The sequence below is a fragment of the Scylla paramamosain genome, chromosome 13 (assembly GCF_035594125.1).
Source record: "Scylla paramamosain isolate STU-SP2022 chromosome 13, ASM3559412v1, whole genome shotgun sequence".
In the NCBI taxonomy this organism is placed as follows: Eukaryota; Metazoa; Arthropoda; class Malacostraca; order Decapoda; family Portunidae; genus Scylla; species Scylla paramamosain.
Window position 1 is genome coordinate 9,217,501 of NC_087163.1, and position 22,348 is coordinate 9,239,848.

The 22,348-nt window shown below is 41.5% G+C and overlaps 1 protein-coding gene across 1 annotated transcript in view; it reads left to right on the top strand.

The window, feature by feature from the left end:
* Window positions 1-22,348, top strand: part of LOC135106415 (maltase-glucoamylase-like) — a 90,190-nt gene that overhangs the window by 10,560 nt on the left and 57,282 nt on the right. The window contains exons 2-3 of the mRNA XM_064015413.1: window positions 15,133-15,275; window positions 18,613-18,717. Of these exons, the coding sequence (XP_063871483.1) occupies window positions 15,133-15,275; window positions 18,613-18,717 (248 nt within the window). The remainder of the gene's footprint in view (window positions 1-15,132; window positions 15,276-18,612; window positions 18,718-22,348) is intronic.

A 22,348-nucleotide genomic window follows, 5' to 3' on the forward strand; every position in this document is an offset into this window, starting at 1 on the left:
TAAAGAAAATCAGTCACCTATTTCCCGCGGGCGCCAACATGTTGTCTGTCTGTCTGTATGTCTCCGGGATGTATGCATGATATAATGAAGACTAAATCTTACCAATAATTCTCTTTCTAACTTAATTCTACTCATATTAGCCTAATATTACGTCCCGGCACTACACGAGATTTTCCTTCCCAAATAGAATTTTTCACCCACTCCTGAATCCAACTCTTCCTCCATTTAAGGACATTTTCCTTTTCTAAGTGACAATAATCCCGAAAACGATAATTACTCCCAGTGAGGTCTAAAGCACTGTTCAGGGGGTGCTGTGAACTTATCATTAAACCCAGCTGTGACCTCACTGAACGTTTCCCTTTGTGTCTCACAACACAAGGGGGTAGTCACAGCCTGCCCTCTAAAGACAACTCTCTTCCTCCACACAAAACTACAAGCACCTAATAACACACACACCCTTCACTCAAAAAAATTTTAAAATCATGGCGACTCCTACACCAGGCCCGGAGTCCCCATCTGGGGAGGGGACCATAAATGTCCCCAGGTCGGACTGCCTTTCCGTCGACGACCGTAAGTGTCTTGACACCCCCCTCAACTTTTTCTTCATTAACTTCTGCAACATTCGCGGTCTAAGATCTAATTTTCAATCTGTAGAACACCACCTCTCCTCTTCTAAACCTCATCTTCTTTTCCTCACTGAAACTCAGGTGTCTGAGGCAACTGACAGTAGCCCCTTTTCTGTTCCCTCCTACTTTCTCTATCCTCATTTTCGATTCAAAGCTGGATGCTGCGTTTATGTGCGCAATGACTTAACCTGCTCTCGTGCCCACGCTCTTGAATCTTCCGAGTTTTCCACCATCTGGCTTCGACTACAGAGTCATTCTCATACTAAATTTATCTGTGCTGTATACCTCTCTCCTAACTCCTCTGACTATAAGAAATTCTTTGACTACTTAACTTCCAAAGTGGAGCACATTCTGACCCTCTTCCCTTTTGCAGAGATCTCCATTCTTGGAGACTTCAATGTTCACCACCAGCTTTGGCTTTCCTCTCCCTTCACTGACCATCCTGGTGAACTAGCCTACAACTTTGCTATCCTCCATGACCTAGAGCAATTGGTGCAACACCCTACTCGTATTCCTGACCGTCTTGGAGATACGCCCAACATTCTTGACCTTTTCCTGACCTCTAATCCTTCTGCTTATGCTGTTACCCTTTCTTCTCCGTTGGGCTCCTCCGATCACAATCTCATATCTTTATCTTGTCCTATCACTCCAATCCCTCCTCAGGATCCCCCTAAGCGAAGGTGCCTCTGGCGTTTTGCCTCTGCTAGTTGGGGGGACCTGAGGCGGTATTTTGCTGATTTTCCTTGGAATGACTACTGCTTCCGTGTCAGAGACCCGTCTTTGTGTGCTGAGCGCATAACAGAGGTGATAGTGTCTGGCATGGAGGCGTACATTCCTCACTCTTTTTCTCGTCCTAAACCTTCTAAACCTTGGTTTAACACAGCTTGTTCTCGTGCTATACATGATAGAGAGGTGGCCCACAAAAGGTACTTAAGCCTTCCTTCACCAGAATCTCATGCACTTTATATTTCTGCCCGGAACCATGCCAAGTCTGTTCTCCAACTAGCCAAAAACTCCTTCATTAACAGAAAATGTCAAAACCTTTCAAGATCTAACTCCCCTCGTGATTTCTGGCATCTAGCCAAAAATATCTCCAATAACTTTGCTTCTTCTTCTTTCCCTCCTCTACTTCAACCAGATGGCACCACTGCTATCACATCTATTTCTAAAGCTGAACTCTTTGCTCAAACCTTTGCTAAAAACTCTACCTTGGACGATTCTGGGCTTGTTCCTCCCTCTCCTCCACCCTCTGACTACTTCATGCCTCGTATTAAAATTCTTCGTAATGATGTTTTCCATGCCCTCGCTGGCCTAAACCCTCAGAAGGCTTATGGACCTGATGGGGTCCCTCCTATTGTTCTCCGAAACTGTGCCTCCGTGCTTGCACCTTGCCTAGTCAAACTCTTTCAGCTCTGTCTGTCAACATCTACCTTTCCTTCTTGCTGGAAGTTTGCCTACATTCAACCTGTTCCTAAAAAGGGTGACCGCTCTAATCCCTCAAACTACCGTCCTATTGCTTTAATTTCCTGCTTATCTAAAGTTTTTGAATCTATCCTCAACAGGAAGATTCTTAAACATCTATCACTTCACAACCTTCTATCTGATCGCCAGTATGGGTTCCGTCAAGGACGCTCTACTGGTGATCTTCTGGCTTTCCTTACTGAGTCTTGGTCATCCTCTTTTAGAGACTTTGGTGAAACTTTTGCTGTTGCCTTGGACATATCAAAAGCCTTTGATAGAGTCTGGCACAAAGCTTTGATTTCCAAACTACCCTCCTACGGTTTCTATCCTTCTCTCTGTAACTTCATCTCAAGTTTCCTTTCTGACCGTTCTATTGCTGCTGTGGTAGACGGTCACTGTTCTTCTCCTAAATCTATTAACAGTGGTGTTCCTCAGGGTTCTGTCCTGTCACCCACTCTCTTCTTATTATTCATTAATGATCTTCTAAACCAAACTTCTTGTCCTATCCACTCCTATGCTGATGATACCACCCTGCACTTTTCCACGTCTTTTCATAGACGTCCAACCCTTCAGGAGGTAAACATATCACGCAGGGAAGCCACAGAACGCCTGACTTCTGATCTTTCTAAAATTTCTGATTGGGGCAGAGCAAACTTGGTATTGTTCAATGCCTCAAAAACTCAATTCCTCCATCTATCAACTCGACACAATCTTCCAGACAACTATCCCCTCTTCTTCAATGACACTCAACTGTCCCCCTCTTCTACACTGAACATCCTCGGTCTGTCCTTTACTTATAATCTGAACTGGAAACTTCACATCTCATCTCTAGCTAAAACGGCTTCTATGAAGTTAGGTGTTCTGAGACGTCTCCGCCAGTTTTTCTCACCCCCCCAGCTGCTAACTCTGTACAAGGGCCTTATCCGTCCATGTATGGAGTATGCTTCACATGTCTGGGGGGGTTCCACTCATACTGCTGTTCTAGACAGGGTGGAATCAAAAGCTTTTCGTCTCATCAACTCCTCTCCTCTAACTGACTGTCTTCAGCCTCTCTCTCACCGCCGCAATGTTGCATCTCTTGCTGTCTTCTACCGCTATTTTCATGCTAACTGCTCTTCTGATCTTGCTAACTGCATGCCTCCCCTCCTTCCGCGGCCTCGCTGCACAAGACTTTCTTCTTTCTCTCACTCCTATTCTGTCCACCTCTCTAACGCAAGAGTTAACCAGTATTCTCAATCATTCATCCCTTTCTCTGGTAAACTCTGGAACTCCTTGCCTGCTTCTGTATTTCCACCTTCCTATGACTTGAATTCCTTCAAGAGGGAGGTTTCAAGACACTTATCCACCAATTTTTGACCACTGCTTTGACCCTTTTAGGGACTGGCATTTCAGTGGGCATTTTTTTTTATTAGATTTTTGTTGCCCTTGGCCAGTATCCTTCCTACATAAAAAAAAAAAAAAAAAAAAAAAAAAAAACCCTCTATCAACAAACCACTGGCCAGATTTCGAATTTCACCAATGGCTCTGGGAAACATTACATTCAGCATTCTTTCCTCATATGTTAAAATAATATAGTTGACAATGGCCTCATAACTCCACAATGTGCCTTGGAGACATGACCCCAAATTCCTTTAACTCTGACGAAGTTAACCACCCCAGACAACCTCTTGGTGCACCGTCAGTATGAAGCCTTAGTCTTAAGACTTCCGCTGCTCTCTATGGCAAGATTCGGCACTTCCAGTAACCCAACTCCTTTCACACATCATCCACACTCTCATTCACACAGCCATTCATTGTGGTCAGGGATTACTAAAGTAATTTACGAGAGCTTACCACGTCCTGAAGTAGACTACTATAGTCAACCCGTGTTGACTTTTAGTTACAATAAAAGTCTGCGAAGTAAAATGGTAACAACCTCTCTCCTCCCTCATTTACCTTATCTCTGAGCCTGGTTTTGTTACTATTATCTAGGTCAGGGCATGATAATGTTAAGGTAGATATTATACACTTTACAAACTTCTATTCATTCCACAACCTTCACTACTCTCTAACACTCCTCTATATAGCGTCTTGGACGGTTACGAACCCGTGGAGGTAGTACTTCCGTTTCTAAGTCGGCTTGAAACACTGTGTCTTGGGATTCCACCACATATTCTTCATTTCCACCGAACGGTTTCACTTTCTCAGCCGCTCTTTGTAACATTTGTCCCGTAAATGGGTCTTTCACTACATAACGTCCACCATCTCTCAATACTTCCACTACGTGGTATGGACCGTTCCAATTCACACATAGTTTCTTACACACTCCCGACTCATTTATTTCTCGTTTTATCCATACCAATACACCCGGGTTTACTTTTTTTTTTTTTTTTTTTTTTACGTTTTCGATTAGCAACTCTGCGATATTTTCTGGTCATTTTCTCCTGTGTTTTCGGCGAGCGATGTCAATATCGTCTTCTTCACCGGTTATAGTGGGTAATCCAGTACCCACTACTCTTGGGACAGGTCTCGAAAAGAACGCAAAGCAGGGTTGCTGAGCGGTACTGGTATTGAACAGCAGCGTTCATCGTGGCTTGTCACGTTTGCAGTAACCGGGGCCACCGAAGAGGATGACCTTGGCATAGTGTGGCCAAGATGGTCTTTAGGGTGTGATGGAGTCTTTCAGTGATCGCGTTCCCTTGGGGATGATAAGGTGTCGTGTAGTAGAGCGTGATAAGGTGTTGCTGACAAAATTGCTGGAAGGCCTGGGATGTGAACTCGCCTCCATTGTCAAGGACGATGCTGTGTGGGGGCTCCAAAATCTGTTACGTACTGTGCTAGTGCCTCAATGACCCCTTGTGTGTGTTTGGATTTTAATGGATAAAATTTCACATACCTACCGAAATGATCTACAACACTAAGAACATATCTGAAACCTTAACTTCCTGCGATCATGTCAGTCAGGTCAATTCCTACTCTCTCTAGGGGTTTTCCTACTGAAGGTAATTCTTGGAAAGGTTGTTGTAATCCTGTTTGTCCTTTGAATCTCTGACAAGTTACACATTGTTTTACATAGTTAGAAACATCAACCTTCAGATTGCACCAGTAGAACAATTCTTCAGCCTTCTTTATGGTTTTCTTTTGTCCGAGATGACCAGACCTTTCATGTGCTTGTGATAAAGCTTTCTGTTTTAGACTATGAGGGACTACCAATATATATTGTATACTGCCATCAGTTGCCTCCTTTACATAGTATAGAATCTCATCTTTTAGAGTGAATTGTTCCAAGATAGTTTTGTGATATTTCTTTGTTGGGATTTAACCTCCTTCTAAATATTCAATCATTTATCTCCACTTTACTTCTTCTCTCTGGCATTTTATAAATTCTTTTGAAGTGAGACCTAGGATAGTGGTGGTTGGACAATGTTGGACTATCCTGACTGGTCGTGAGAATTGATCTGCCACATAATTGTACTTTCCTTGAATATACTTTATTTCAGTGGTATTCTCTCATTTCCATGATCCAGCGATTCATTCTAGCTGATTTTGTTTTCCTCTTGAATATACTAGTGAGGGGTTGGTGATCAGTTAGGATGGTAAATTTAGTACCCCATAAGTAATGATGGAAGTGGCGGCAAGCTAATACTACCGCTAGAGCTTCTTTATCTGTTGCGGAATACCTGTTTTCAGTTGAGTTTAATTTCTTAGAGAAAAAACCAAGAGGTTTAGCCTCGCCATCATTTTGAGTTTGACTTAGACATCTCCTACGTGGGTATTGCTAGCATCAGTTGTGACAATGAATGGTTGGTGAGGTTGGGCTCTAACAAGAACAGGGGCCTTAGAGAGATATTCTTTCAGTGACTCAAAAGCAGTTTGACATTGTTCCGTCCATTTAAAAGTTTGGGTTTTTCTGGTGAGATTAGTTAGAGGTGTGGCAATCTTTGCATAGTTGGGGATATGTTTTCTGTAAAACCCTGTCATACCCAAGAATCTCCTGACTTCTTTTACTTTAGTCGGTGGCTTCATTTCAAGAACTGCTTCTACATTCTTTGGGTCTGGTTGACTGCCCTCTTTAGATATTCTATAGCCAAGGAAAGTAACTTCATTTTTAGCTATTTCACATTTACTCAGATTTAGTTTAACACCATTTTCCTTACGTAAAGTGAAGGTCTTTCTCAGTCTTTGAGTAAGTGAAGAAATATCAGGGGCCCAAATTATGAGGTCGTCCAAGTAATTCCTAAGCCAACCTTCCTTTAACAATGGTGATAGAAGAGCAGCCATGTGACGTGTAAAGATGGCTGGGGAACAACTGAGTCCAAAAGGAAGTATCCTGAATCTATATAAGGTTACTCCATCACTAAAGGCTGTAAGGTTTCTGCTATTCTCATCCAGGAGGATTTGAAAATAGGCTTCAAGCATGTATAGAAATTATGACCAGCTGCTTGGTCTACTAGTTCCTCTAACCTCGGTAAAGGATAAATATCTGTGGCGAAATGTTAATTCACATGACGGTAATCTAGACACATTCTTTTACTCCCGTCCGGTTTATTGACCAAAACTATGGGCGAAAGCCAAGCAGATGTTGACTTTTCTATGATTTGTCTGTCCTCCATGTCCTGTAGCATTTCCGCTATTAAGCTTTTTGCCTCCTCAGGATAACGATACCTAGGACCACGGTTAGGTTGTGGATCAGCTACGTTGATTTTTGCTGGAGGTCCTTTCATTAAGCCTAATTCACTTTTGTCTAGGATGAATAATTCATGGTTCTCTAGGATGGCTGATTTCAGTTCTACCTTTTCCTCTCGAGTCAGGTGATTCCATTGTTGTTGTCTTATTAATTCAGTGAGACGTTCTGTTCTACTACTATTTTCTTTAGGTTGCACTTGATCATTTTTGGGTAGTAAATCATTGTGAATTTCTAGTGGAGGACGTTCAGATGGTGTTTCAAAATTAAGACTTTCGAATGTTCCTAGTCAAGTTCCTTGTTTAACTTCATTGACACCTTTTGTGTTGTTCATGAAAGGCAAATAAATATTATTGTTTTCACCTACTTTAGTGAGGAATGGCAAGCTGTCAGGATTTATTTTGGGTTGTGAATGAACTAGCCAGGTCTCTCCTGGTTTCTTTGGTACTGGGATAGGTAAGAATTGTGTTTGGTAAGGTTCTGTCCCTATAGATTTGGTAAGTCTGATGTCCTTTAATTGGTCATTTTGATCTAGGGTTAGTGGGGTTGCTCTCACTCTTTCTACTTTACTTCTTTGTCTCTTGATATGACTGATAACATAGGGAGCATTTCCCCATACTATGATGTTTTTGTTTCCATTCCAAGTAAATGGGGCTCTCTTTTTTTTTTTAATGTAGGAAGGACACTGGCCAAGGACAACAAAAATCCAATGAAAAAAATATGCCCACTGAAATGCCAGTTCCATAAAAGGGTCAAAGCAGTGGTCAAAAACTTGATGAATAAGTGTCTTGAAACCTTTCTCTTGAAGGAATTCAAGTCATAGGAAGGTGGAAATATAGAAGAAGGAAGGGAGTTCCAGAGTTTACCAGAGAAAGGGATGAATGACTGAGAATACTGGTTAACTCTTGCGTTAGAGAGGTGGACAGAATAGGGTTGAGAGAAAGAAGAAAGTCTTGTGCAGCGAGGCCGCGGAAGGAGGGGAGGCATGCAGTTAGCAAGATCAGAAAAGCAGTTAGCATGAAAATAGCGGTAGAAGACAGCTAGAGATGCAACACTGCGGCGGTGAGAGAGAGGCTGAAGACAGTCAGTTAGAGGAGAGGAGTTGATGAGACGAAAAGCTTTTGATTCCACCCTGTCTAGAAGAGCAGTATGAGTGGAACCCCCCCGCAGACATGTGAAGCATACTCCATACATGGACGGATAAGGCCCTTGTACAGAGTTAGCAGCTAGGGGGGTGAGAAAAACTGGCGGAGACGTCTCAGAACACCTAACTTCATAGAAGCTGTTTTAGCTAGAGATGAGATGTGAGTTTTCCAGTTCAGATTATAAGTAAAGGACAGACCGAGGATGTTCACTGTAGAAGAGGGGGACAGTTGAGTGTCATTGAAGAAGAGGGGATAGTTGTCTGGAAGGTTGTGTGGAGTTGATAGATGGAGGAATTGAGTTTTTGAGGCATTGAACAATACCATGTTTGCTCTGCCCCAAACAGAAATTTTAGAAAGATGAGAAGTCAAGCGTTCTGTGGCTTCCCTGCGTGAAATGTTTACCTCCTGAAGGGTTGGACGTCTATGGAAAGACGTGGAAAAGTGCAGGGTGGTATCATCAGCGTAGGAGTGGATAGGACAAGAAGTTTGGTTTAGAAGATCATTAATGAATAATAAGAAGAGAGTGGGTGACAGGACAGAACCCTGAGGAACACCACTGTTAATAGATTTAGGAGAAGAACAGTGACCGTCTACCACAGCAGCAATAGAATGGTCAGAAAGGAAACAGAGAGAAGGATAGAAACCGTAGGAGGGTAGTTTGGAAATCAAAGCTTTGTGCCAGACTCTATCAAAAGCTTTTGATATGTCCAAGGCAACAGCAAAAGTTTCACCAAAATCCCTAAAAGAGGATGACCAAGACTCAGTAAGGAAAGCCAGAAGATCACCAGTAGAGCGGCCTTGACGGAACCCATACTGGCGATCAGATAGAAGGTTGTGAAGTGATAGATGTTTAAGAATCTTCCTGTTGAGGATAGATTCAAAAACTTTAGATAGGCAGGAAATTAAAGCAATAGGACGGTAGTTTGAGGGATTAGAACGGTCACCGTTTTTAGGAACAGGTTGAATGTAGGCAAATTTCCAGCAAGAAGGAAAGGTAGATGTTGACAGACAGAGCTGAAAGAGTTTGACTAAACAAGGTGCAAGCAAGGGAGGCACAGTTTCGGAGAACAATAGGAGGGACCCCATCAGGTCCATAAGCCTTCCGAGGGTTTAGGCCAGCGAGGGCATGGAAAACATCATTGCGAAGAATTTTAATATGTGGCATGAAGTAGTCAGAGGGTGGAGGAGAGGGAGGAACAAGCCCAGAATCGTCCAAGGTAGCGTTTTTAGCAAAGGTTTGAGCAAATAGTTCAGCTTTAGAAATAGATGTGATAGCAGTGGTGCCATCTGGTTGAAGTAGAGGAGGGAAAGAAGAAGAAGCAAAGTTATTGGAGATATTTTTGGCTAGATGCCAGAAATCACGAGGGGAGTTAGATCTTGAAAGGTTTTGACATTTTCTGGTAATGAAGGAGTTTTTGGCTAGTTGGAGAACATACTTGGCATGGTTCCGGACAGAAATATAAAGTGCATGAGATTCTGGTGATGGAAGGCTTAAGTACCTTTTGTGGGCCACCTCTCTATCATGTATAGCACGAGAACAAGCAGTGTTAAACCAAGGTTTAGAAGGTTTAGGACGAGAAAAAGAGTGAGGAATGTACGCCTCCATGCCAGACACTATCACCTCTGTTATGCGCTCAGCACACAGAGACGGGTCTCTGACACGGAAGCAGTAGTCATTCCAAGGAAAATCAGCAAAATACCTCCTCAGGTCCCCCAACTAGCAGAGGCAAAACGCCAGAGGCACCTTCGCTTAGGGGGATCCTGAGGAGGGATTGGAGCGATAGGACAAGATAAAGATATGAGATTGTGATCGGAGGAGCCCAACGGAGAAGAAAGGGTGACAGCATAAGCAGAAGGATTAGAGGTCAGGAAAAGGTCAAGAATGTTGGGCGTATCTCCAAGACGGTCAGGAATACGAGTAGGGTGTTGCACCAATTGCTCTGGGTCATGGAGGATAGCAAAGTTGTAGGGTAGTTCACCAGGATGGTCAGTGAAGGGAGAGGAAAGCCAAAGTTGGTGGTGAACATTGAAGTCTCCAAGAATGGAGATCTCTGCAAAAGGGAAGAGGGTCAGAATGTGCTCCACTTTGGAAGTTAAGTAGTCAAAGAATTTCTTATAGTCAGAGGAGTTAGGTGAGAGGTATACAGCACAGATAAATTTAGTATGAGAGTGACTCTGTAGTCGTAGCCAGATGGTGGAAAACTCGGAAGATTCAAGAGCGTGGGCACGAGAGCAGGTTAAGTCATTGCGCACATAAACGCAGCATCCAGCTTTGGATCGAAAATGAGAATAGAGAAACTAGGAGGGAACAGAAAAGGGGCTACTGTCAGTTGCCTCAGACACCTGAGTTTCAGTGAGGAAAAGAAGATGAGGTTTAGAAGAGGAGAGGTGGTGTTCTACAGATTGAAAATCAATCTTAGACCACGAATGTTGCAGAAGTTAATGAAGAAAAAGTTGAGGGGACTTAGGGTCGTCGACAGAAAAGCAGTCCGACCTGGGGACATTTATGGTCCCCTCCCCAGATGGGGACTCCGAGGCTGGTGTAGGAGTCGCCATGATGATTTTAAAATTTTTGAGTGAAGGGTGTGTGTGTTATTAGGTGCTTGTAGTTTTGTGTGGAGGAAGAGAGTTGTCTTTAGAGGGCAGGCTGTGACTGCCCCCTTGTGTTGTGAGACACAAAGGGAAACGTTCAGTGAGGTCACAGCTGGGTTTAATGATAAGTTCACAGCACCCCCTGAACAGTGCTTTAGACCTCACTGGGAGTAATTATCGTTTTGCCTCCTCCTTGATAGAACGTCAGTATCTAGTAATAGATCTGCATCCAGGTAACTGTTTGGAACTACTGGGAACCATTGTTTATGTACATGATCTTCTCCGACTCCAATTTCTAACCAAACCATGCCAAGAATTCTTAACGGTGATCCAGTGACTCCTTGCAAGTTAGGAAGGGCACGTCTTTTATTTATTACACTCCCCATTTTATTTACTGTTGCTTCCTTGATAAGGGTGTAACAGCTATCAGTATCAACTACTGCTCTCACGATTTTCTTATTAACAGCTATGCTGATAGTTAGGGAGGTGTGAGCTTGAGCTAGTCATATGGTCTTTTGTTTTCCTGGGCAATATTTGTTTCCTCGCCAACAACCATATTGTCGACAATCAAAGTAGGAACCTCTAGTAGGTTTCCTCCAACATTCTCTCAGAATATGTGAATGAGAGTGGCAGTGTGAGCAGTAACGCTCATTTTGGGGTTGACGTGGAGAAGTTTGTAATTTCCCAATTTGTTTTGCTAAGTCTTTGATCTGACTTCTGAGGACTCTCTGGATGTAGCATTTGATTGGGATAGATCATAAGGACTTACAGTGTGAGTTTCGGGTTGGATGTCATGTTTGAGAGGATAGTTTTTCTTTTCTGGTTTAATTCTACCTAGTGTAGGTGTACGAGTAGCCTCGAGCCACTGTCATTCATGTTCTACTCTGTCAACAAATTTATTTAGTGGATAATCCTCATCCAGGAATCCTTCTAGTCTGGCCTTAGCTTCTTCAGGAAGATCTTGCCATAATTTTCTTTTGATAGTTTTGTCATGATTAGGGAGTTTTTCTTTGGCAAATCGTGTTTCTAGTATAGCATGGCGACAGATGAAATTATTAACAAAAGCCTGTGGTGATTCAGACCAATCATAACATTCAGTGTCAGTGTCTTGCCATCCTCTATGAAAGTTAACTTCTTTATTGAATTGGTTGTTAAGAAGCCCTTTGAGGTTGTCTCAAGTATTACAATTGTGTAAGGTTTTTTGGTTATGAATGAGAGCTGCTACCTCGGTACTAACTCTCCCTTTGGCTATTTGTACTCTCCTGGCATCAATCTCACTGCATTGTTCAACTAGCTCAAAGAAAATGTGGAGCTGAGTAGTTGCATTGAGCCCCTGTAGTTGTAGTTTTAACACAGGAATGTCACGGGGTTTAGTTGTCGTTATCTGACACGGGGGAGTTTGCAAGTTAGCACCTAAACGTTGTAGTACTCGGTTTTGTTGCGCCACTATTTGTTTAAGGCTGTCTATTTCTTGTTCCAACGTACTGATGTTATGTTCTTTTTCTTCCGTTTTTACTGGACTGGTTTTGAGAGGGTTAGAGTTAGTTTCCTCCATTTGTTCCTCAGAACTTGCCCCCTACTGTGAGGATATGGGTTGATCATCCATTTTTCACGACTGGTTGTGGTGAGATCTAGATTACGTACTCGTAAGTCTTGGGTAGAGGTTCGATCCTCATAAACCTCCGACACAAGAGTATTCTTCAGGCTCCCCTAGACTTATCGACCACCACTCCTCACTCACCAACCTCGTCTTCCCCAATGAATCTTTTAATTATCTTTTTAAACTTAGACTCAACTCTCACTCTGCCAGCTCCACTCCAATATACTCCATCACCACTTAACTTTTCTACAAAGCTCACATTGTTAAAATGAATGTTAGGTGTTTTAAGTGATCTCTTGATTCTGTTGTTTATTTCTAGCACGAATTCTAGGTTCAGCTTGGCAGATATGCACTACAGACTGGTAGTTTGTTTCAATTTCTTGGTAAATTCCTTTTATGTGGTTGAAAATTTCTAATGGGTTAGCATCAACATTTATATCATTACTACCTATCCAAAGGATCGTTAGATCATGTTCCCATTCCAAGACTTTGTTCACACGCGAATCTTGAAATAAATCCCTGGCTTTAACCCCAGGTGCACGGGGAATTCTAATTTCAGTGTTTGGAAACTCTAAATTTTTAGGAATTTGTGTCCCACAAAAGAAATTTTCCACATTATTAGTGAATAACACACACTCCCGGTGAATTACAACAACTGTTTATCCCACCACTCTTGTCACCAGTGTAACGCCCCTCCCCTGTGCCTCTCGAAAGCCAGGAGTTAATATTATTTTTATTTTTATCATTATTTTTTATTTATCTATTTTTTTTTTTTTTTCTAGTTGGTGAGGAAATATCTACACTCGCTGATTTATGGTCTTCATTTTTCCTTCACTTGTGGTAGCGTTAATACTAATTCACACGTCATTCATATTACATCAGGTAGCGTAAAGTATCCTTTTAGTAGCGTTGAAGATTTCATTACAATAGTGTAAATACTGGCCGAACTAATCACTTGACATACTTCATACATTCACCAATAACAATAATGGGCATTAGTGTTTGGATATTACATGAGTATACAGTCTCATTCACCTGGCGAGGGTGGTATTATTCACGCACGTGACTTGAAAAATAATTCACTGGGCGCTTACATAAGAATCAACAATCTCCTTATTACACTTTCCTATAACCCTAGTATAACACAGCCTAATCAGCATTCCAAGGACCGAACCAGATGGTTACGTCCCCGTATGATAACGAGATATACTGTACAACCTTAACAATCCTTGAACTAAACTCTCTGTTCTCACACTATTAAGTACCTAACCAAACACACACACGTGGGACGCACAGACAGACTTTTCCTTTATCTCCACTGGTTTCCCTGTAGTGTAAGCAAGCCAAGATCTCTCTAAGCGGGAAATCGGGCTAGTGTCCCCAAGCTACGAGCATCAGTAGTTTTCAGATTCTTCTTCAAGGTAATTCGCAAATGATTTGTTTCAACCGTATAATAAACGTTTACATTACTTTACTCATACCATGACCTTCTGAGTAACAAGGTGAAAAATTCTAGCCACAAGCTAATACCTTGTATGAAAATAATGCCTATTATTCATAAAGAAAATCGATCACCTATTTCCCGCGGGCGTCAACATGTCTGTCTGTCTGTATGTCTAGGGATGTATGCATGATGTAATAACGACTAAATCTTCCCAATAATTCTCATACTAACTTACTTTGACTTATTTTAGCCAAATATTACGTCAGGGCAATATATATATATATATATATATATATATATATATATATATATATATATATATATATATATATATATATATATATATATATATATATATATATATATATATATATATATATATATATATATATATATATATATATATATATATATATATATATATATATATATATATATATATATATATATATATATATATATATATATATATATATATATATATATATATATATATATATATATATATATATATATATATATATATATATATATATATATATATATATATATATATATATATATATATATATATATATATATATATATATATATATATATATATATATATATATATATATATATATATATATATATATATATATATATATATATATATATATATATATATATATATATATATATATATATATATATATATATATATATATATATATATATATATATATATATATATATATATATATATATATATATATATATATATATATATATATATATATATATATATATATATATATATATATATATATATATATATATATATATATATATATATATATATATATATATATATATATATTTATTTATTTATTTATTTATTAATTGAGAGTACATATATATATATATATATATATATATATATATATATATATATATATATATATATATATATATATATATATATATATATATATATATATATATATTTATCAATTGAGAGTACATTCAATTTTGTGGCTAGTGGAATGTGCCCAGCCTCACTGGGATCACAATGAATGGGTGGAAATTCCCTGAATAATGCCGTGCCTTGATTTTATCGCTCGTAGTTGCCTTAACACTGATCACGGGAAGCTCATTGCGATCTCGTTTTATGGCATAAAAGCCCAGCTCATAATAATGCCTCCATTCCAGTTCCTTGCATCACATTGAAATACAGGAAATATATGTGATGTTGAATTCTTTGGTTCTGACTTTCCTTTACTTCCCTTGCGAATCAGAAAAGTAACATCATGTAATCTGAGACCATCACAATGCAATGTAGGTACTCGGATATGTAATCAGCAGATGTTTAGGAGCTACTGCTCATAACCGGTTCGCAGTGTGCTTGAAGACAGGCGGATTGGTGTTAGGAAAGGAAAGCCGGTGAAGCGATACGTGGAGTTCATGAAAGTTCGCAAATAAAAATCAGTTGCATTCAAGGAGTCCCAAAACTGCAGGTTGGGGAATAGTTGTCTGGGGTTGCACAGGACGATAATGTGGCAGGTGCAGAGTGTTAGGAGTGACATGGTCTAATGCACATACATGATCTTCTCCTGTAGAGGGTCAGTCGGTGGCCTCGGAGGAAGAGTGCAGCAAGCACACGGCATGCGAGTGGACGGACGGCCGGTGCCATATGGTGGACAACGTGTTGGGGGGCTACGTGATGGACAGCGAGCCAGAGGATACCGGCAAAGGATTCAAGGTACAATTACAATGAGACTTTTTTGCAATAATAACCTGCTGGAAGCCATTGCTGCTGTTATTCGCAAAGAGTAACTACATTCATGTTTCTGGTATTCCTATCATCACAAAGAGAATTGGCAGGTCTCTGTTCCCAAGCTTGTTTCCATTATATACAGAAGCCTTGTAACACTAGTAGTTCTCGTCACTGAAACACTATCTTGAGACGGTGATAAAAACATGTGTATCCTATTGAACAGATAAGGTCAACTAGACAGATGCAGGTACACCCAATGGAAAGCCTTTGTTCTACAGTGGAATCATATAGGTTGAGCAGTTGTAGCAGCTACAGTAGTAGTAGTGGTAGTAATATAATTTGTCCTCCATAAAGTGGCGAAGCTTGCTCCTTCTGTGGGGGTGAGAGGAAAGACATAGATGCTCATTGGATAGGGACTGGTTGACAGAATCAAAGCGAGGGTAGTCAGAAGGTAGTGGAAAATAGATAGTTTGACAGAACCTCACTATTTGACTCATATTTCCTTAAATACAGTTGTAAGCTTCCTGTGAAGCACCACTATATCACTAGGAATAAATTTGATGAGATTGGACACAAGAATCAGAAGGAATCTTATGATGTAGAAGGCAATAGGAGGTAGTGAAATACACTGCAGTAATAATAGGTGAGTGAGGAAGGCAGATAGAGAGGTCACCGCATAGTGCTTGGACCTGACCTGGGTCGCTGTGGTTACCACTGTAAAGCTAATTGTTCGATTAAGGTAGGAATAACTTACTTTAATTTGTAGTATTAGACACAATGAAATTAAACATAATACTGTAAAGAACTCAAAGTCACAAGATTGTATCATGAACCATGAAGACACGAACACATCTATCAAGAATGAAGAAGTCAAGGATCCTTAGTGCGCCTATTGCTTTAATTTCCTGCTTATCTAAAGTTTTTGAATCTATCCTGAACAGGAAGATTCTTAAACATCTATCACTTCACAACCTTCTATCTGATCGCCAGTATGGGTTCCGTCAAGGCCGCTCTACTGGTGATCTTCTGGCTTTCCTTACTGAGTCTTGGTCATCCTCTTTTAGAGATTTTGGTGAAACTTTTGCTGTTGCCTTGGACATATCAAAAGCCTTTGATAGAGTCTGGCACAAAGCTTTGATTTCCAAACTACCCTCTTACGGTTTCTATCCTTCTCTCTGTAACTTCATCTCAAGTTTTCTTTCTGACCGTTCTATTGCTGCTGTGGTAGACGGTCACTGTTCTTCTCCTAAATCTATTAACAATGGTGCTCCTCAGGGTTCTGTCGTGTCACCCACTCTCTTCTTATTATTCATTAATGATCTTCTAAACCAAACTTCTTGTCCTATCCACTCCTATGCTGATGATACCACCCTGCACTTTTCCACGCCTTTTCATAGACGTTCAACCCTTCAGGAGGTAAACATATCACACAGGGAAGCCACAGAACGCCTGACTTCTGACTGGGGGCAGAGCAAACTTGGTATTGTTCAATGCCTCAAAAACTCAATTCCTCCATCTATCAACTCGACACAACCTTCCAGACAACTATCCCCTCTTCTTCAATGACACTCAACTGTCCCGCTCTTCTACACTGAACATCCTCGGTCTGTCCTTTACTTATAATCTGAACTGGAAACTTCACATCTCATCTCTAGCTAAAACAGCTTCTATGAAGTTAGGTGTTCTGAGACGTCTCCGCCAATTTTTCTCACCCCCCCCAGCTGCTAACTCTGCACAAGGGCCTTATCCGTCCATGTATGGAGTATGCTTCACATGTCTGGGGGGGTTCCACTCATACTGCTCTTCTAGACAGGGTGGAATCAAAAGCTTTTCGTCTCATCAACTCCTCTCCTCTAACTGACTGTCTTCAGCCTCTCTCTCACTGCCGCAATGTTGCATATCTAGCTGTCTTCTACCGCTATTTTCATGCTAACTGCTCTTTTGATCTTGCTAACTGCATGCCTCCCCTCCTTCCGCGGCCTCGCTGCACAAGACTTTCTTCTTTCTCTCACCCCTATTCTGTCCACCTCTCTAACGCAAGAGTTAACCAGTATTCTCAATCATTCATCCCTTTCTCTGGTAAACTCTGGAACTCCCTGCCTGCTTCTGTATTTCCACCTTCCTATGACTTGAATTCCTTCAAGAGGGAGGTTTCAAGACACTTATCCACCAATTTTTGACCACTGCTTTGACCCTTTTATGGGACTGGCATCTCAGTGGGCATTTTTTTTTATTAGATTTTTGTTGCCCTTGGCCAGTATCCTTCCTACATAAAAAAAAAAAAAAACTGCGTGAGGATTAATGACCTGATCTTGACATTACTACCTCACCTTCCTTATCTCACTCCTGTCCACGTGTGTGTGTGTGTGTGTCTGTGTGTGTGTGTGTGTGTGTGTGTGTGTGTGTGTGTGTGTGTGTGTGTGTGTGTGTGTGTGTGTGTGTGTGTGTGTGTGTGTGTGTGTGTGTGTGTGTGTGTGTGTGTGTGTGCGTAATAATAATAATAATAATAATAATAATAATAATAATAATAATAATAATAATAATAATAATAATAATAATTGTGTTTGTGTGTGTGTGTGTGTGTGTGTGTGTGTGTGTGTGTGTGTGTGTGTGTGTGTGTGTGTGTGTGTGTGTGTGTAAAATTTGAACGCCAGCACTTAAAAAGAGAATTGGGGAGAGAGATTGCCAGACAGGGAGGAGTGATATTTGTGAGGAAATATGTCTGAATAGGAGTCAAGGAAGTTTTTGCTATCACGAGAAAATGTATGGACGGTATGTTTTTCTTGGTGCCTCAATCTAAACTTTGCATTCAAACTATGAGAAGAGAGAGAGAGAGAGAGAGAGAGAGAGAGAGAGAGAGAGAGAGAGAGAGAGAGAGAGAGAGAGAAAGAGAAAGAGAGAGAGAGAGAGAGAGAGAGAGAGAGAGAGAGAGAGAGGGAGAGAGAGAGAGAGAGAGAGAGAGAGAGAGAGAGAGAGAGAGAGAGAGAGAAAGGGAAAGTTTAGGTGAGGATTAGTGGTAGATAAACACCTAATCCACACCTTCCTGGTCATCAAAATTAATTCAAACTGAATCCGCGCCGCCTGCTTGCCACGAGCCAATCTCAGGTTTTGAAGGATATGTCCTGCTCCCATCCTCATGTGGGGAGAGCATCCATTCGCCGCTTTATGTGAGACAAAGTATAGTAGTAGTAGTACCAGTAATAGTAATAGTAGTAGTAGTAGTAGTAGTAGTAGTAGTAGTAGTAGTAGTAGCAATAGTAGTTACTGTTATTATTTCACTACGAAACTAGTGAAATCAGACCTTCTACCTCCCATCTCGTAGGTCAGTCTCCGAAAGAGTGACCCTAGCGTGACCATGTTCGGCCATGATGAGTCCAACCTGATCTTCGAGGTCATCCATCACGAGAACTACCACCTGCAGATCAAGGTGAGAAGTCCTTACACTGATTTTAGAACTTAACTCTTTTTCTATTATCTGTAGCTTAGGCAGCGAAAGATCGCACCTCATAGTTGGAACAGAGTCATGCTTCTCAGGAGCATAACAAGTTGTAAAGGTCTTCAAAGATTCAATAAGGACTGTATAATGTGTATTGCCCTCTGATTGTACAAATGATTATATTGTTTTGGGGCGTTTAATTCGTTCAACTTTTTTTTTTCAAATAAGGATAGTGTATATATCTATCTGTATATAGATCTATCTATCTACCTATCTATCTACCTATCTATCTGTCTGTCTACCTTTGAAAAAAAAATCCAAGCAAGGGTAATTGTGAGGGAAAACGGGAGGCCACGATCTCTCGCACTCAGAAATAAGATGTTATAGCCAAGAATGCCGTATTAGTCCTTCGGGGAGAAAAATGGCACAAAAAAGGTAAGTGAGTATATTAATACGGCAAAGACAACAAGGTGACCACACGATGACCAAACCACTGTTGAGTGCGAGGATTGACCCGCCGAGTTACCGGGGTTGGGTGCACCGGTAAGAATCCAATCTGCAGAAGGCCAGGGAAGTGAAGTCCACAAGCTGGAGTGCAGTAGGGAGATAGTGGTGATGTCTGGTCGACCGGTAGAGCCAAGGGGGGAGAAACAGCACGAAGCCCAGGTGTGCAGCTTTCCCAGGTGATACGAGGAACCAGCGAGAGACGAAGAAGGCGAGGTACGCTCTGTGTGGAGGCAGGCTGGTGTCTCCCCTGGCTCGCCAGCCTGGCTGTGGCGTTGCCCCGAAATCCCCGGGTACCAGGGAGTAGGAGGGGCCAGGGGTAGTAACGAGATCGGCATACTTGAACTACGTGTATAACAAGGCTGGTAGAGCGTATGTAAAGAGGTCGGCAGGGCGTAGGTAGTTAAGCCGCCTAGACGTGCATGTATATCCCTCACAGTAATTTCATACCTGTAGTGATAGAATGACAGGTATTAAGCATCATCAATGAGAGAAAACCCATAAGAATCCAACATGACATCCTTGTAGTCTGAAAGAATCATTCTGGCTAGAATCTGAAGGGTTTTTAAATATAGACCTAAATTCAAATTAAAATAGTGTACTCAAGATGCCAGCCCCACTAAAGTAAAAAATTATTATCTAAAATTTCAGAAGTGTCTTGAAACCTCCCACTTGAAACAGTTCAATTCAATGGTAGGAGGAAATACAGAATCATGCAGAGAGCTTCAGAGAATACTGGTTAACTCCTGCAATAGGGAGCAGTATGCAGTTATGCAGTTAGCAGGATCAGAAGAGCGTGAAAGAAACGATGGAAGACAGCAATAGTTTAGATGTAACATTGCGACGAACAGATAGAGGCTGAAAACAGTCAGTTAGAGGAGAAATACTGGTGAGACGAAATGCTTTTGATTCCACACTGTTCAAGAGAGCAGTATGAGTGGAAACCCCCGGTATATGTATGTGAAACGAATTGAGCTTTTGAGGCATTGAACAACGCTAAATTTGCTCTCCAGCAAATCAGAAATATTAGAAAGAGAGAGATCAGAAGACATCAGATGTGAGCTGTGTGATTCCTGAAGGAATGGACGTCTCAAGAAAGATTTGGAAAAATGGAGAGTGGTATTATCTGTTATGACCAGTTCCAGCCCCTCTAACAGCTGCCGCTCCTTCAGGTTAGCTTCTCCCTATACTACCTCCCGTGCAGCCTAATGCAGGGCGCATACAGTAAGAATCCATGCCGTTTGCTTGTCACAAACAGCTGTAAAGTCTCAGAGGTCGCCACTCTGTCTCAGCCTACAGGGAAACTATAAAATGCAACGTCAGTTTCGCACACACTCTGGGAAAGGACTCACCCAGCCACATGGGAAGGGGAGACACAAAAGCAAAGACAATACAAATAGACCAGAATATCTAATGAGCAACCGCCCTCACGGCTGTCGCCCACGCTCAATTAAATATTCTGGACACCCGGTCTTGGGCTAAGCAATCTTTAATTTCTCTGAAGACCAATTCTGTCTCCTACACAGTGGCGAGTCGGGAGAAAAGGGAGAACGTTAACCACTAGGCACTTACAGGTAATATATCCTATGGCCCAAACAAACAAGACTATCAGCCAGGACCAATCGCATTTGACAAATACATATCACCCAAGACACAAAGGGACCAAACAGGAAAAAGAGATGGGCAAATGCGCTTTCACCTTCTCCAGGCAAAAACTTAAATGAGAGTGGAGCCAGAACGAGGCAGCTTATTGTCTCAGTTAATGAGAGCGGGAAAACAGCTACACCCTCCCTTTCTGGGACTTACCGTATCTCATATGGTGGAGGCCTACCACCAGTAAAGCTCCTGCAAGAATTACTCCTATAAGCCCTCTACATATCCCTCCCTAAGCTGCCGAGTGTCCAAGTGGAGCACATTCTGACTCTCTTCCCTTTAGCAGATATCTCCATTCTTGGAGATTTCAATGTTCACCACCAGCTTTGGCTTTCCTCTCCCTTCACTGACCATCCTGGTGAACTAGCCTTCAACTCTGCTATCCTCCACGACCTAGAGCAATTGGTGCAACACCCTACTCGTATTCCTGACCGTCTTGGAGATACGCCCAACATTCTTGACCTTTTCCTGACCTCTAATCCTTCTGCTTATGCTGTCGCCCTCTCTTTTCTGTTGGGTTCCTCCGATCACAATCTCATATCTGTATCGCTCTAATCCCTCCTCCAGATCCCCCTAAGCGAAGGTGTCTCTGGCGTTTTGCCTCTGCTATTTAGGGGGACCTGAGGAGGTATTTTGCTTATTTTCCTTGGAATGACTACTGCTTCCGTATCAGAGACCCGTCTTCGTGTGCCGAGCGCATAACGGAGATGATAGTGTCTGGCATGGAGGTGTACATTCTTCACTCTTTTTTCTCGACCTAAACCTTCCAAACCTTGGTTTAACACAGCTTGTTCTCGTGCTATACATGATAGAGAGGTGGCCCACAAAAGATACTTAAACCTTCCATCACCAGAATGACATGCACTTTATACTTTTGCCCGGAACCATGCCAAGTCTATTCTCCAACTAGCCAAAAACTCCTTCATTAACAGAAAGTGTCAAAATCTTTCAAGATCTAACCCCTCGTGACTTCTACCATCTAGCCAAAAATTTTTCCAATAACTTTGCTTCTCCTCTCCTTCCTTTATTACAACCAGATGGCACCACGGCTCTATCACATCTATCTCTAAAGCTGAACTCTTCGCTCAAACCTTTGCTAAAAACTCTATCTGGGATGTTTCAGGGGTTGTTCCTCCCTCTCCTCCACCCTCTGACTACTTCATGCTACCTATTAAAATTCTTCGCAATGATGTTTGCCATGCCCTCGCTGGCCTAAACCCTCGGAAGGCTTATGGACCTGATAGCGTTTTTTCTATTGTTCTCCGAAACTGTGCCTCCGTGCTTGCACTTTGCCCAGTCAAACTCTTTCAACTCTGTCTTTCAGAATCTACCTTTCCTTCTTCCTGGAGGTTTGCCTACATTCAGCCTATTCCTAAAAAGGCTGACCGTTCTAATCCCTCAAACTACCGTCCTATTGCTTTAATATTCTGCTTATTTATAGCTTTTGAATCTATCCTCAACAGGA